The 13,932-nt window shown below is 40.8% G+C and overlaps 1 protein-coding gene across 3 annotated transcripts in view; it reads right to left on the bottom strand.

Moving 5' to 3' along the window:
• Positions 1–13,932, bottom strand: part of SETD7 (SET domain containing 7, histone lysine methyltransferase) — a 52,603-nt gene that overhangs the window by 25,092 nt on the left and 13,579 nt on the right. For all 3 annotated transcript variants that reach the window (XM_043902457.1, XM_043902455.1, XM_043902456.1), the window contains exon 4: positions 1,522–1,723. In XM_043902457.1, coding sequence (XP_043758392.1) covers positions 1,522–1,723 — 202 coding nt within the window. The remainder of the gene's footprint in view (positions 1–1,521; positions 1,724–13,932) is intronic.

Here is a 13,932-nt window from a genome sequence, read left to right on the forward strand (position 1 = left end):
AACTCCCCAATGCTTCTTCCTTCCTAAGGTGGAGTCCTCTCTTGGTGTTTAAAAGGACACTAATTAAAGCTGAAGGCTAAAATGCAGCTGTGCCTTTTAGGTTTCAAACTGCAACTGCATTGAGTGAATCAGATCAATTCACCTTAGTGCATCTTTGATCTCCTCTAGGGACTTAAATTGCTCATAGTTACAAGTAAAATTACAGGTAGTGGGAGAATCTTGTGGTTCATTGCATTTCCTTCATTTCAACCCCCAGGAGGAATTCCACTTTCCCTGACTTCAAGATTCACTGTGCTATGGGCAGCTCCCTAGCACAGGGCAGTAGGAAGCTTATCCTACCTAGTGACGAAGTAACAGAAGTTTCAGGCTTCCTAATCTGGTAAATACCTCCACCTCTTCTCCCTCTGTAACAGAAACTTCTGAGCTATTGCAGATCCTACCAAGAAAATGTGTAAATGCTTTAATAATAATTAAAAAAAATGTTTCACAATTTTTTTCTTTGGCTAGAGTATAACTTATTTTTCAGCAACAATAATGTGTAAGTAGATTTTGCTGGTATTACTTTTCTTGTTATACATACAATAGAGACTTTGTTTTTACTGATACTTTTAAATCATAAAAGGATAGGATTAAGAGTAAGAAAAAACATATTTTGACTTAAGTTCCGGACAAAATAAAATATTAGATAAAATATTTTTGCAGGTCTATTTTCTGAAACATTTTCTGGAAACTCACTAAGAACAGATGGGGTATTTGAAATGCAAACAAAAATTACAGCATTAATTCCCAGCCATGGGTTTTTGCTGCATCTTTCTGCTCTAGTCAACTCCAGAAAGATCATAAATGTTATCAAATATTCAAAGGCTAGTTAATTTTAATCACCTTGATTTAAGCAATATAAACCAAAAAATGGGCAGAGGGATTGGAAAGTCAAGTAACAATAGTGTAGTAAGTCCAAAAAGATGTGAAATTGCTGGAATCATTCTTACATATGAGAGAGAATAAAATTAATTGCAACAATGAAACATTCCAACATTCTTTCTATATCCCAAAGAAATATTTAAAAAAATCAATGTATTTTTGTTTTTATTGGTGGTACAATCAAGCCAGTTTGTCTCAGTTTGGTTTTCTTTTACTTTTTTAAAAGATATTTATTTAGCTGCACCAGGTCTTAGTTGTGGCATGTGGGATCAGACCCAGGCCCCCTGCATCGGGAGCATGAAGTCTTGGCCACTCGACCACCAGGGAAGTCTACTCCATTTTGTTTTAATCGTGACTAATCATTTCTTTCCAAAGCCACACTGAAGAGGAATTTATAGAGATCGGAGGACAATTTAAGTCAACTGTTTCACAGTGAGAGGACAACCCCCTTAAGTTGTTGACTTCAGCTACTGACTCTCAAGTTTTCACAGTCTCACATTTTCTAACATAGAGAATACATCTTATTCTTCATTGGGAAGACTCAAAGCCTTGTCTTAAAACATGCTATTTTTTAGCGAATTGAGCAGTGACAAGACTTACTGGGTAGTATATCCAGCACACTCCATGCCGAATGTTATCTTTATATTGTCCCTTGAAGATCAGTCTCCCATCTGTGTCGTACTCCTGGGCCGGTCCATTCAGCTCTCCGTCTACATACGTGCCCTGGAGAACGCCTCCATCCTCGTAAGTGTAAACTCCCTGCCCCTGCAGGGCATCATCCACATAATATCCCTCCAGGGTGCTGTGAGGGAAGGGAGAACAAAAGAGGAGCGTGAGACCGTGACTCAACTCTCCTAAAAGAGAGGATCGTATCATGCCCACCTCTGTTCCAGTGCCCACCTGTATTCAGTACACCCTCCTGAGTTCTCTGAGACTGCCAGGGAAAAATACTCCTGAGATATGGGTAGGATTAGAAACAGAGGAAGGTTTAATTCCTATTCTCCTAGCTCCTATTAAATCCAGTTTCTCTACTGAAAGAAATACAAAAGAAAGAAACCACAAGTGGAAACAGAATAAGCCTCACCTAAGTTATGTTTCCTGGGGCTTCCCTGGGGGCTCAGATGGTAAAGAATCAGCCTGCAATGCAGGAGACCTGGGTCTGATTCCTGGGTTGGGAAGATCCGCTGGAGGAATGCACGGGAACCCACTCCAGTATTCTTGCCTGGAAAATCCCCTTGGACAGAGGAGGCTGGTGGGCTACAGTCCATGGGGTCACAAAAAATTGGATACCACTGAGTGACTAAGCACACATGTTTCCAAGGCTAGATGCTGACCAATACCAGGCAACAGAAATGCTAGTGTTACCCTTCCCACACATAAAACACTCCAGCTTAATTTCCCTCAAGAGTGGTCCAGAATTCACTGGGAGTTCTCAAGGGTCTTTAGATGGCTTGTATAGAGTGGTCTCTAATAATACAAATGTGGTTTAGAAGGTGTAGATGTCTACCTATCTGTTTTACACTATTAATGCATTATTTACTGGTGACAACCACAATTAGTATCCAATCAAAAGTATCCCCTTCCATCTCTTTGGAAGATATATGGGAAGGTACTTGTGTGTGTGTGTGTCTATGTGTGATGTGTGTGTGTAATCATGAGCAATGGGGATAAAGTATGGAAGATGGCAGGCTAAACCTGACTAATATCATTTGTTGTTGTTGTTTAGTCACTTTAGTCATGTCCAACTCTTTTGAGACCCATAGACTGTAGCTTGCCAGGCTCCTCTGTCCATGGGATTCTCAAGGCAAGAATACTGGAGTGGGTTGCCATCTTGTTCTCCAGGGGATCTTCCTGATCCAGAGATCAAACCCAGTTCTTTGAGTCTCCTGCATTGTAGGTGGATTCATTAGTAGCTTGATAGAAAGTTTGAGATCCATAGTCCCAAAACTGAAGAAAGCTCACAGGGGTGTTTATGTTGATTTTATAAGAACCTTTTATTCTCTCCTCATAAAACACTTTTTGGATTTCATAACATATTTTGAGTGTCAGCCTTGCAAAGGCCATTATGCAATGCAGCTAACTTTATCCAAAAATTCCTTTATGAACAGAAATTTGGAATAAAGGGAAAGACCAGCTCAAATTATTATTATTTTTTACAATTAAAACATAAGATGGTTAGTAACAAACAGTTTGATTATTTTAACACGCACAGATAATATTCATTCATTAATTCAACCAACAGATATTTATAGGATGCCTTCAAGTAGTGAGCACAGCTGTATGAAGATCTAGGAAGCATTATGAACAAGACAACCACAAAGCCAGGAGACAGGTACTGGGGACAGGTGGGAGCCATGGGGATGGATGTGGCTGCACCTGACTCTACCTGGAAGAGTCTTATCTTGCTGTTAATGAATGACAGAATGATCTGTAATTATTAAAAGAAAAGCACAGTTGAAATAACGATACCCTCTGATTACAATGTAATTAGACTATTTGTAGTCTCCCAAAGAGATAAATCATTCTCTTTCAGTTTTGTTTGTATGATCAGTGATAAATAGGCCTAGTAAATTCATGTAGAGACGAGGGTGTACTTCAGCATAGCCCTTGCATCAATAATCAAAATTCTAAATTCGTGAGGTTGGAATTAATGAGATTACACTGTCATTAGATTCCCACCATGAAAAAAAAAAAGAAAAGAACAACCTTGGTGAAGGATAATCAATCAACTGATATAATGATGCAACAGACAGGACAAAAAACTATTTAATTATCCATCTTGACTTGGGGAATTACCAGGTAAAATACAGGATGCTCAGTGTAGTTTCAGATAAATAACAAATAACTTTTTTTTAGCATAATTATGTCCCAAATATTGAACAGGACATAATTATACTAAAACATTTTTTGTTGCTTATGTGTGTGTGTGTGTGTGTGTGTGTGTGTGTGTGTTCAGTTATGTCTGACTCTTTTCGACCCCATGGATTGTAGCCTGCCAGGCTCCTCTGCCCATGGAATATTCTAGGCAAGAGTTTTGGGATGGGTTGCCATTTCCTACTCCAGGGGATCGTCCTAACCCAGGGATTGAACCCAGGTCTCCTGTCTTGCAGGCATATTCTTTACCACTGAGCCACTTGGAATACCATTTTAACTGGGTGGCCTGGATTTTTATTTGCTAAACCTGGCAACCCTATGGACTGAATTCTCTGTCCATTCTCAGTCAGACATTCAAAATGTTACTGTGTGTTTGGGCAGAATTATCCCCTGACAGACTAGTCTGCCAGTATTTCTTAGGTTTATGATGAAATCTACAAGGCATGGGTCTCAAGAATCAGTTAAACGATCATGTGGATTTGCACATATTTCCCCCTGGTCATGTCCAGTAGCTTGTCTCCCCCTCCCTTACGGCAGAGCCCACCCTTATTAGTCTCATAATCCTAAGAACAAACGGCTATTTCCTGTAGCTCAATAAACCTAAGATTCCCAAATGCAAAGTCTTGAGACTTCGGAGAGCAAAAGTTACTGCATTGTTTTCCAGCCCCTGACTGAGGAAACAGCTTAGGTTCCTTGGTAAATTTTTTTGGTAACTTGGATGGAATCTGATAACAAAAAAGGGACATGTTATCAGATGAACTGTGATCTCCAAGGCAATAAAAAATGATAAGGCTCTGAAATCCTCTGTCACTGAGGAAATAAAAAACTTCTTAGTCTGGTGTTAAAGGCACCGCTTCTTTCTCTAACTTTTCCTCCTGAAGAGGTTGGCAAACCGTGGCTGGCTGCCTGTTTTTGTAAATACAGTTTTACTGGAACACGGCCACGAACATTCCTTTCCGTATCCTCTGTGGTTGCTTTCATATCACAACAGCAGAGTTGAATAGTTGCAACAGAGGCCATATGTGGCCCCCAAAGCCTAAAATATTTACTATCTCCCCCTGGGCAAAAAAGGTTTGCCCAACTTCTGCTTTAGAATCCCCTGGTTACATTAGTTTATTCACTGGCCTCAAGCACACCTCTATGTATCTTAGCTTCTATACTGGGTTTTCCCTGGTTCTTGCCTTGAAACATATGTAACTAAACTTTTTAAACTCCTGAAGATGACTTCAGGGGAAAAAAAAAAAGTTGTGGGTCACATTTGCCTTTTAATCTTTCAAAACAAAAATAACTTTGGGAAAAAGAATGAATATTCTCCAAGCTCTGGTCTTTTTCTATTTAAAAAAGAAATCAGCTATGAGAAAATGGCATTATGTTGTACTTGATTGTTAGTATCTGGTCATATTTGAGAAGTAGCTATGGAGGGAAAACTTTCTTATCTTTTTTGCTGAAATGGCACGGGGAGTTATACTATAGAGAAGGGTGCTCATCATTGGCCTCCCTGGAGCCTCCCCTTCACCCACATGGAGCCCTGCTTCCAAAGGAGGCTACCTTGACCTCTGCAACCACGGTCACCGGAGCCTAGTCTTCGACTAGTACAGGATGTGCCACATCTTTATCCATGATCAGCTTATGGGTCCGAGTTCTCTAAATAGATTGTAAGCCCTTCACAGGAACAAATTAGGCATTATGTATTTTTCCCCTCACATACAAACACAGCATATCTTCAAGCGGTATTTCCTAAATGAAAGAGTGGAACTGGGAACTGGGATAATCTTGCTCTGAGAAGAGAAAATTGAGAGGGAACATAACCATGTTAAGAGTATTTCTCAAGCGCAGGGAGAATTTTTTATATGAAGTGTATGTGCATTTAAAAAAGAAATCAACTATGAGAAAATGGCATTATCTTGTAGCCACTCAATTGCAAGTGAGGAAAGTTTCTTAAACTCTGTGCTTTATTTCTCCATTCGTAAACTGCAGCTACTAATGAGGCTATTCAGGATTACAAGGCTTAATACATAGCAAGTGCTTAGAAGATGCTAGGACATAACGACTGCTCGAATAACAACTATTATTATTAAGCATGCATTTTCACGTATATGATGGTGAGCTTTTTACTGAGAAACTTAGCTTAAAACAGCAGCACTGGGGAACTGGTTATGAGACTCTGGAGTAGACAGTCAAAGAAATTAACAACACTGCTCTAGATTTACCTTAAAAAAAACCAGCTAGAAAGATTCCTCTCTGAGGGAAGGATGGAATAAATGCTTCTTTAAGTGAAAAAAGTAAAACATAGTCATTGTAAAATGAACAAACAAGTAAACATAAAGCAAATCAAACACTACAAAGATGTGGAAAGCAGAAACTCCCTGAACTCTTGCTAAGTTCGGCTTATATCATTTACGACTTTTTTCCATTAATACATTATGCATTTTCCAACCTTGCGTGGTTGCTGTTTTAACAAAAACTGGGATCATACCATACCCAATGTTCTTGACTTGTATTTTCTTAAAATTTCTTTCAACACTTGGCAGATATTTTAGTATGTTAAGAAGCTACAAAAAATGGTTTGATTTTTCCAGTACCAGCACTTGAATCAAATAACTTGAAAACATGGAAAAAATGTAAAAATCAATTTTAATTAGATTTCTTTCTTCCCATATACACACAGGCCATTTTCATCTGTTTTATCAAAGCTCTTGTACTTCACTTTCCAGTAACCTAACTTAGAAAGAAATGAAAAAATTTTATAGTTGTTTACCTAGGCAGATACATCTGCAATCTATTCAACTATTTTCATTGAAGAATTCTCTTTAATATCTGAATACACAAAAGTGTTCTGAGGAGACTAAACAGCTTTGGCTTTTCCTTCATATTTTGGGCTCTAGAAGGTTTGGGACTTTCCAGCTCCTGAGGCATAAACTCTGTTCCCTCCAGCACTGTGTTCCCTTCCTTCTGTCTGGTACAGAACCTAGAGGGAAATTTTATTTTTAAAAAATTTATTTATTTATTTATTTTTGGCCATGCTGGGTCTTAGTTGCAGCACACGGGCTCTTTAGTTGCAGAATGTGGGATCTAGTTCCCTGACTCGGGACCAGATTTAGGACCCCTGAATTGGGCAACCACTGGAAAACCAGGAAGACCTGAGAAAGATTTTTTAAATGAAGGGTGATGCTACTTTAAATTCCTATCTCTAACCAAATTAAATTGTGACTCAGTATTAAAACATTGTTATATGACTATATATTTTAAAATGCTCTTTTTATAAAAAATTGAGATATCATCAGCATACAACATTATATTACATATTATCTCTTAAAATATTGAGAACTAAGTAAAGAAGAACAGCAATAAAAAACCCAACTCATCTACTAGGGCTCTGTCCAACCAGAAAAGCCAACTTCCTCCAGGATGTGACAAGCAAACTACATGGAGCTCTGTCGTGCTTCCATGTAATCCTGTGTTCTGTCTTCAAAATTTTTTACCTTTTAATAGAAGATCTATGAGTCTGTAGCTTCTGATTGTTATGAAGTTTCAAGATAACAGTAGGATATGTAAAGAGCAATCAGTGAAATTGAGTTTTGCTCTGTAAAAATAAGCCCTGGGAAAACCCTGCTGGCCACCATTAACTGATAATAGTAACATCAGTAATAAAATATAGTAGTAAAAAATCATAACAGTAATAATCCATCCTTGCTCTTGAGGGCATTGTGTTAAGTCAAGTAAGTCAGACAAAGACAAATACTCTGTCCCCACTCATATGTGGAACCTAAAAAAGCTTAACTTGGGACTTCTCTGGCAGTCCAGGGGTTAGGACCCCTCATTTCCAATGCAGGGGGCGAGGGTTCAATCCCTGGTTGGGGAACTAGGATCCCACATGCCTTTTGGCATGACCACAAAATTTGAAATAAAAAATAAATAAAAACAGAAAAGTCTAATTCCTCGAAACATACAAGTAAAGAGTAGTGGACGCCAGGGGCTGGAGGGCGGGGAAATGCAGATATGTTGGTCAAAGGGTATAAACTTCCAGTTGTAAGATGAGTAAGTTCTGAGGATATACAGCATAGGGACTATAATTAACAATACTTTTATACTCGAAAGTTGCTAAGAGAGTAGATCTTTTTCCTTGCCCATGCCGCATAGCTGTGGGATCTCAGTTCCCTGGCCAGGGATTGAACCTGGGCCTTGACAGTGAAAGTCTGGAATCTTAACCACTAGGCCACCAGGGAACTCCCAAGAGAGTTAGATCTTAAGTATTATCACCACACACACACACATACAAAGCAATGATGTGGGGAAATGGAGGTGTTATCTGATTGTGTGGAAAAAAACGCAGACACAGAGTAATAGGAAAAAAGCAGGGAGCTTCTGGGTTGGTGAACTTGTGAAGACACTGGGAGAGTGACACCCTTGGAGGGGGTCTAGGAGCCCCGTGCCCCTTCCTCTGACTTTGCTCAATGCATCCCTTCCATCTGGCTGTTCCTGAGTTTGGTTGCTAAGTCGTGTCTGACTCTTTGCGACCCCATGGACTGTTGCCCGCCAGGCTTCTCTGTCCATGGAATTTTCCAGGTAAGAATACTGGAGTGGGTTGCATTTCCTGCTCCAGGGGATCTTCCCAACCCAGGGACTGAACCTGGGTTTCCTGCATTGCAGGTGGATTCTTTACCGACTGAGCCACCAGGGAAACCCGTTATAAAGGGTTATATCCTAAACTGAGTTATACCCTATTTATTAACAGACTGGTGATCTAGTTTTTAAAAAATTACTAGTAGAGCTCCTACTAGGTACCCTCCACTCTAAGGTCTTTACATGGTTTTTCACTCAGTCTTCACAACTAGGAGAAGTTGATAATAATTATCCCCATTTTTCAAATGAGGAAACAAGTTGAGGGAGGCCAACTCGCTAGGGCAGGGCTCTTCTGAGGTGATTCTTCAGGAAAATCTCCCGTCAATGTGCCAAGCTCCCAAGTTGTTTGAGCTACTATAAGAAAGTGACTGAATTCACCCCAGGACTCCTTTGAATTTTCCACAATTAAAGCTAATGAGTAACCTCAAGTAAAATGAAGGCATGAAACAAAGACTGTCAGGATCAGAGCTATTTTTTTTTCCCCCTTGGCATGTGGGGTCTTAGTTCCCTGGCCAGGAATTGAACCTGGGCTCCCTGCAGTGGAAGCTCGAATCCTTAACCACTGGACTGCCAGGGAAGTTTGGAGCTATATCCTTGGTTCCTGTGAGAGGAAGGGAGCAGATACAGGGAGAAGAGGGGTGGCTTTGGAATTGAACTCACCTTGGCTTGACTCTCAGCTCCAACCCCTACCGATGAGGTCACCTGGGGTAAATCACTTCACTGCTCTGTGCCTTAGTTTCTTCATAAGTAAAAAAGGACTATAAAACCTACCTCACAGATTGTTGTGAAGGCTGTGTGCCCAGGTAGGTATTCAAAGTTCTCCATCTCATTCCCCCTCCCTTTCTTCTCATACATCACAAAACTCTTTGCCTCAGTCAGAACTGTTCCTTAGGATACAGATGAATGTATTTGTTGAGCCTGGTTCCAACAAAAGCAACATAGAAGGGACTTTTGCCTTGTGTGGGAGGTTGGGATACATGACTTCAGAAGTCTGTTCCAACTCCAATTTCTCTGAAATGCAACCAAGTGCTTTCTAAAAACCAAACAAAAGAACTCCTCTGTCTGTGGACCTGTCACCTGGAAAATACCACTCTTCTCAGTGGCTCAGCAGATGAGCAGCTTCTCTTAAGTTATCTGGTCCGTGATTAACTACAAGGAGCCCTCTTAGCCAGATTCATTAGGAACAAATCAACATCAGAAAATGACTTGGGCAGAGGAGGATGAAGTCATGGAGTAACATAATACTTTGAAATCTAATTGGCAGGTCAGGAGGAAGCATCAATAATGTTAAAAAAAAAAAAAAACTGAATGAATTCATTTATCTCTATTTCATAATCAGGCTAAAAACCACATGATGCCCTAATATCACACAGGCCAAAGCCACACTGCATTGAAATATCTTTTTCTTGATACCGTTCTAAGATTTTGAGAAGTCCTGCTAAATTGCCTTTACATCCACAAATCTTGGTTGAGATGGGAACAATTGGGACATTAAGATGTCCCAGAATCTGGGATTATTACTGTATTAAAAATCAGAGATGTGCATATCGAAGCATTTTGCCTACTAAACATTTTGTAATACCCTACAGTACTCCAGTGAATTATTGGTGCCAGAGAGACTCCAGAACCACACCAACAAAGCCTCAAGATTCCTTTCTCCTCACCACATAAATACTTTTATATCAGGACCAGAGCAGATGTTAGGAAGTCCCAATTACCTAATCTTAGGACAATCTTCTTCTTTCCATTAGAAAGGGGGAAAAATGGGGAACTGCCTGCTAGTCCAGCAGTTAGGGGGTTTCACAGCAGGGCTTGAGTTTAATCCCCGGTCAGGGAACTAAGATCCTGCAAGTAGCATGATGTGGTCAAAAAAAAAAAAAAAAAAAGGCTGGGGCAGGGGTGGGGGTGGGCAGACTGGAAAACAACAGCTGCTTGAAAAGACAGTTTAAAAAATCAGGTCATTTTTCTCATTCATTCCTCAATTGTGGGATAAACTATCTGGTTGGTCAGACTTTAGGTTTCTGACATAATAAGCCAGATTTAACTTAAGAAAATACAGGTCAACTGTTTGTTAAGATCTCAAAACTGGCAACAATTCTGAAGCTGAGACAGCAGTAAAAATGTCCATGTTGGCTATCTATACTGATTTAGAAAGAGATAGCTAGTTCCTGATGGCTCAGACAGTAGAGAATCTGCCTGCAACGTGGTAGACCTGGGTTCGATCCTTGGGTTGGGAAGATTCGCTGGAGAAGGGAATGGCAACCCACTCCAGTATTCTTGCCTGGGAATTCCCATGGGCAGAGGAGCCTGGCGGGCTACAGTCCATGGGGTCAACATGACTGAAGCAACTAAGCATATTCACTTTTTACATTTCCGTATTTCTTGAAGTTCTTTTTTCTACCAAGTATTTGCTACCTATGTAATTTAAAATCAAAATAAAATATTCTGCTTCTATTTTTCCAGGCCATCTTTCCTGGTGATCTGCATATTTAAAATTCTTATTCAGATTTATCATATTCTGTGTAAAGGGAAAAACCGATTCCAGATCTTTCTTGATATCAGTTTTTATTTGTTTGAAACCTTCTCATAAATCACACACCCAGTCTACGGCACAGATTGTGGTGATGGTTTCATGGATGCAGACCATGCCAAATTCAAGTTGTGTACATTAAACATGTACAGATTTTTGTATATGAATCATGCCTCAAGTTAAAAAAAAATCATACAACCAGGTTCAGGTTTTATATAAGATTAAAAATGCATCAAGCCAAGTCTTCTGTCACTACCCTGGAATTTTCCAAACACAGGCTCCTGTAACTGCAAACAAAGCCTTGGATGGGAACATAAGCTAGTACTACAGGTTCGCACAACTTTAAAAAACTTTATCAGAAACCTTTTGTTTCCTCAATGGTTATTTCAAAACCTTAATTCCACCCTTTTTGGAGGAATTTTTCCAGACTAAAGACTCCTGACTGGTAGTAAAAACCCTGAATGCCCACTTCATTTTACTCAATACATCAGACCCCGAAAATTGGAAGCAGTAATAGGGAGAAAAATTAACAAAGCAATGTAAACTAAGGTGCTGCTTCATGTAGAAACTGACTTCTCTATGACCGCTTCCTGCACCTCCCTGTTAGATCTAATAGACTCCAGAGCATTTTATTTCAGTCGTAAGACTCACGAATTTTTCCACAAATTCTTTTTTTTTAAATTTACTTTTAACTGGAGAATAATTACTCTGTTAGTACAGTATTGGGATGGCATCCGCCATACATTAACATGAGTCAGTCACAGGCTTACAGACGTGCTTCCAGTTGTCTCCTAAAGTGCCCACCCACGTCCCTCCCCGTCGCCCGCTCCAAGTCATCGCATGGCACCAGCTTTCAGTTCCCTGGATCACGCAGCAAATTCCCACCGACTATCCGCTTCACGTAAGGTGATGTATGTTGCAGGACTACTCTCTCAAGTCATCCCACCCTTCCCCTCCCCTACCGTGACCATCAATCTATTCTTTCCCAAATCCTTTCAATAGATGTCTCACAACATGATCGTTACCGGGCTTAAGAAAGAAGGTGATTACGATCTTTTAAGAACCTGTCACCACACTGTCATCCCATGTCACAAAGGCAGTGAGACTGATCTTCTCCCCTCAGGGGATTACCTGCCACATGCACAAGGCTAACAAGGGTGAGCTTTTCAGGTCCTTGCTAATACCAGCATTCTTTGAGCCTCCCATTGGCCCTAAGTCTCTTCAGGTGTTTGAGTGGTAGGTATAAAAACCACTGAATTTGTGCCCCCAGAAGAAAAAAAGAAAAAAGTGAATTTCTTTCTATACCTTAGATGGTTACTGACCTAATGCTTCAGCCTTACCTGGTGCTTCAGTTTGCCCCGGTCTTAACCCACAGGCAGATCGCTGCATTAGTAAGGCACGCTGGAGGAACGGGAGGAAGCTGGTCAGAGCTGGATGTGACTAGCTTCACAGGAGGAGGGATGTGTTTGGAAGTCTCAAGGCCCCACTCGGCACCCCAGGCCTCATTCCTGGCGCACCGGGTGGGAAACTTAGCCTAACTCTTGAGTATAGAGCAAGCCCACTCGCTCACTCTGTCATGTCAGACTCTTTGTGACCCCATGGACTGCAGCCCATCAAGCTCCTCTGTCCATGGGGTTCTCCAGGCAAAAATACTGAAGCAGGTTGCCATTGCCTACTCCAGTGGATCTTCTTGACCCAGGGATCAAACCCAAGTCTCCTGTGTCAGCAGGTGGAGTCTTTCCCACTGAGCCACCTGGGAAGCCCAAAGCAAGCCCATAACCAACACTAAATTCAACCAAACCTGCTGGACTGTTTTCCCAGAGTCAATCAATTAATTAGGTATGACCTTCAAACTAAGAGATTTAAAGCACTCTTTAAACACTTGTGTGTGTGTGTCTATGTGTGTGAGAATTCTACCCTTTTTCATCTCCCATCCCCATTCAGCAAGAACTTTTTTTTAGTACCAAATTAAGAGAAAGTGCTATGAGGCACAGAAGATGAAACAGACACAGATTTTGCCCTCAAGGAAACCTCACTTCTGTAGGGGAGAGAAGACTTATTTCTGGCTGCACCTTGCTGCTTGTGGGATCTCAGTACCCCAATCAGGGATTCAACCCGCACCCTGTGCATTGGAAGTGAGGAGTCTTAACCACTGGACTGCCAGGGAAGTCCTTGGAAATAAGACATTTATATAGATATATATTTGTTGAATGAATAAAAGAATAGCTGCATGAGGTAAATAGTGACACTTTCCAAAAAAGAGTTATAAATAAACTCTTGTGGCAACGAGGCAGGAAAAATCTCCCTCTGGATGGCTTAAAAGGGTTGTGAGAGAGGAAAGCACTGATACCAAACCCAGCAAGAGGCCACTACAGACCTTGGGTATCCACCAGCACAGGAAAAAGGAAGTAGAATACTGATTAACATGAATAGTTTGGAAGCCAGTTTCTGCTAAAATGAGGTTGAGTGTGGGGCTGGGGAAAATGGGAAAGAGAAGGTTGGAATTAAAAGTTTACAAAAGTTCTCTGAGGCTTTTATTGCTTTCCTCACCCCTCCTTATTTCAAATAATTGAGAGCCTGAAGACGTATTAACATTATTTTTCTAAAAAGCAACTCACTCCACCTACAGAAAAGGAATGGGATGCTGGGTCACAAGCCAGTGTCTATGATCCCCTTCAGCTATCAGCTTAGACAATTTCTCTCCTGAGGAATTCCAAGGTTTGTAGAAGTTTCAGCTTATTACCAATGTCAAGAATTTAGCAAGTGGTGCTATGTCTGATACTGAGCGGGACCCTGTGGGGCTCCTGGGCAAAAGGCCTTTCTGTGCCCCCATTTCTTTGATTCCAGGAAACAACCTTCATTCAGCCTCCATGACCTCCCCTGAGTTCCAAGGGGCAGATTCAAGCAGTTGTTAATTAGGGAAGGCAGGGGATGTAAGACCAGGGAGAAACAGTCCAGAGCAGACTTGGGGCAAAGTCCTATTT

Source organism: Cervus elaphus, chromosome 5 (assembly GCF_910594005.1).
Source record: "Cervus elaphus chromosome 5, mCerEla1.1, whole genome shotgun sequence".
Lineage (NCBI taxonomy): Eukaryota > Metazoa > Chordata > Mammalia > Artiodactyla > Cervidae > Cervus > Cervus elaphus.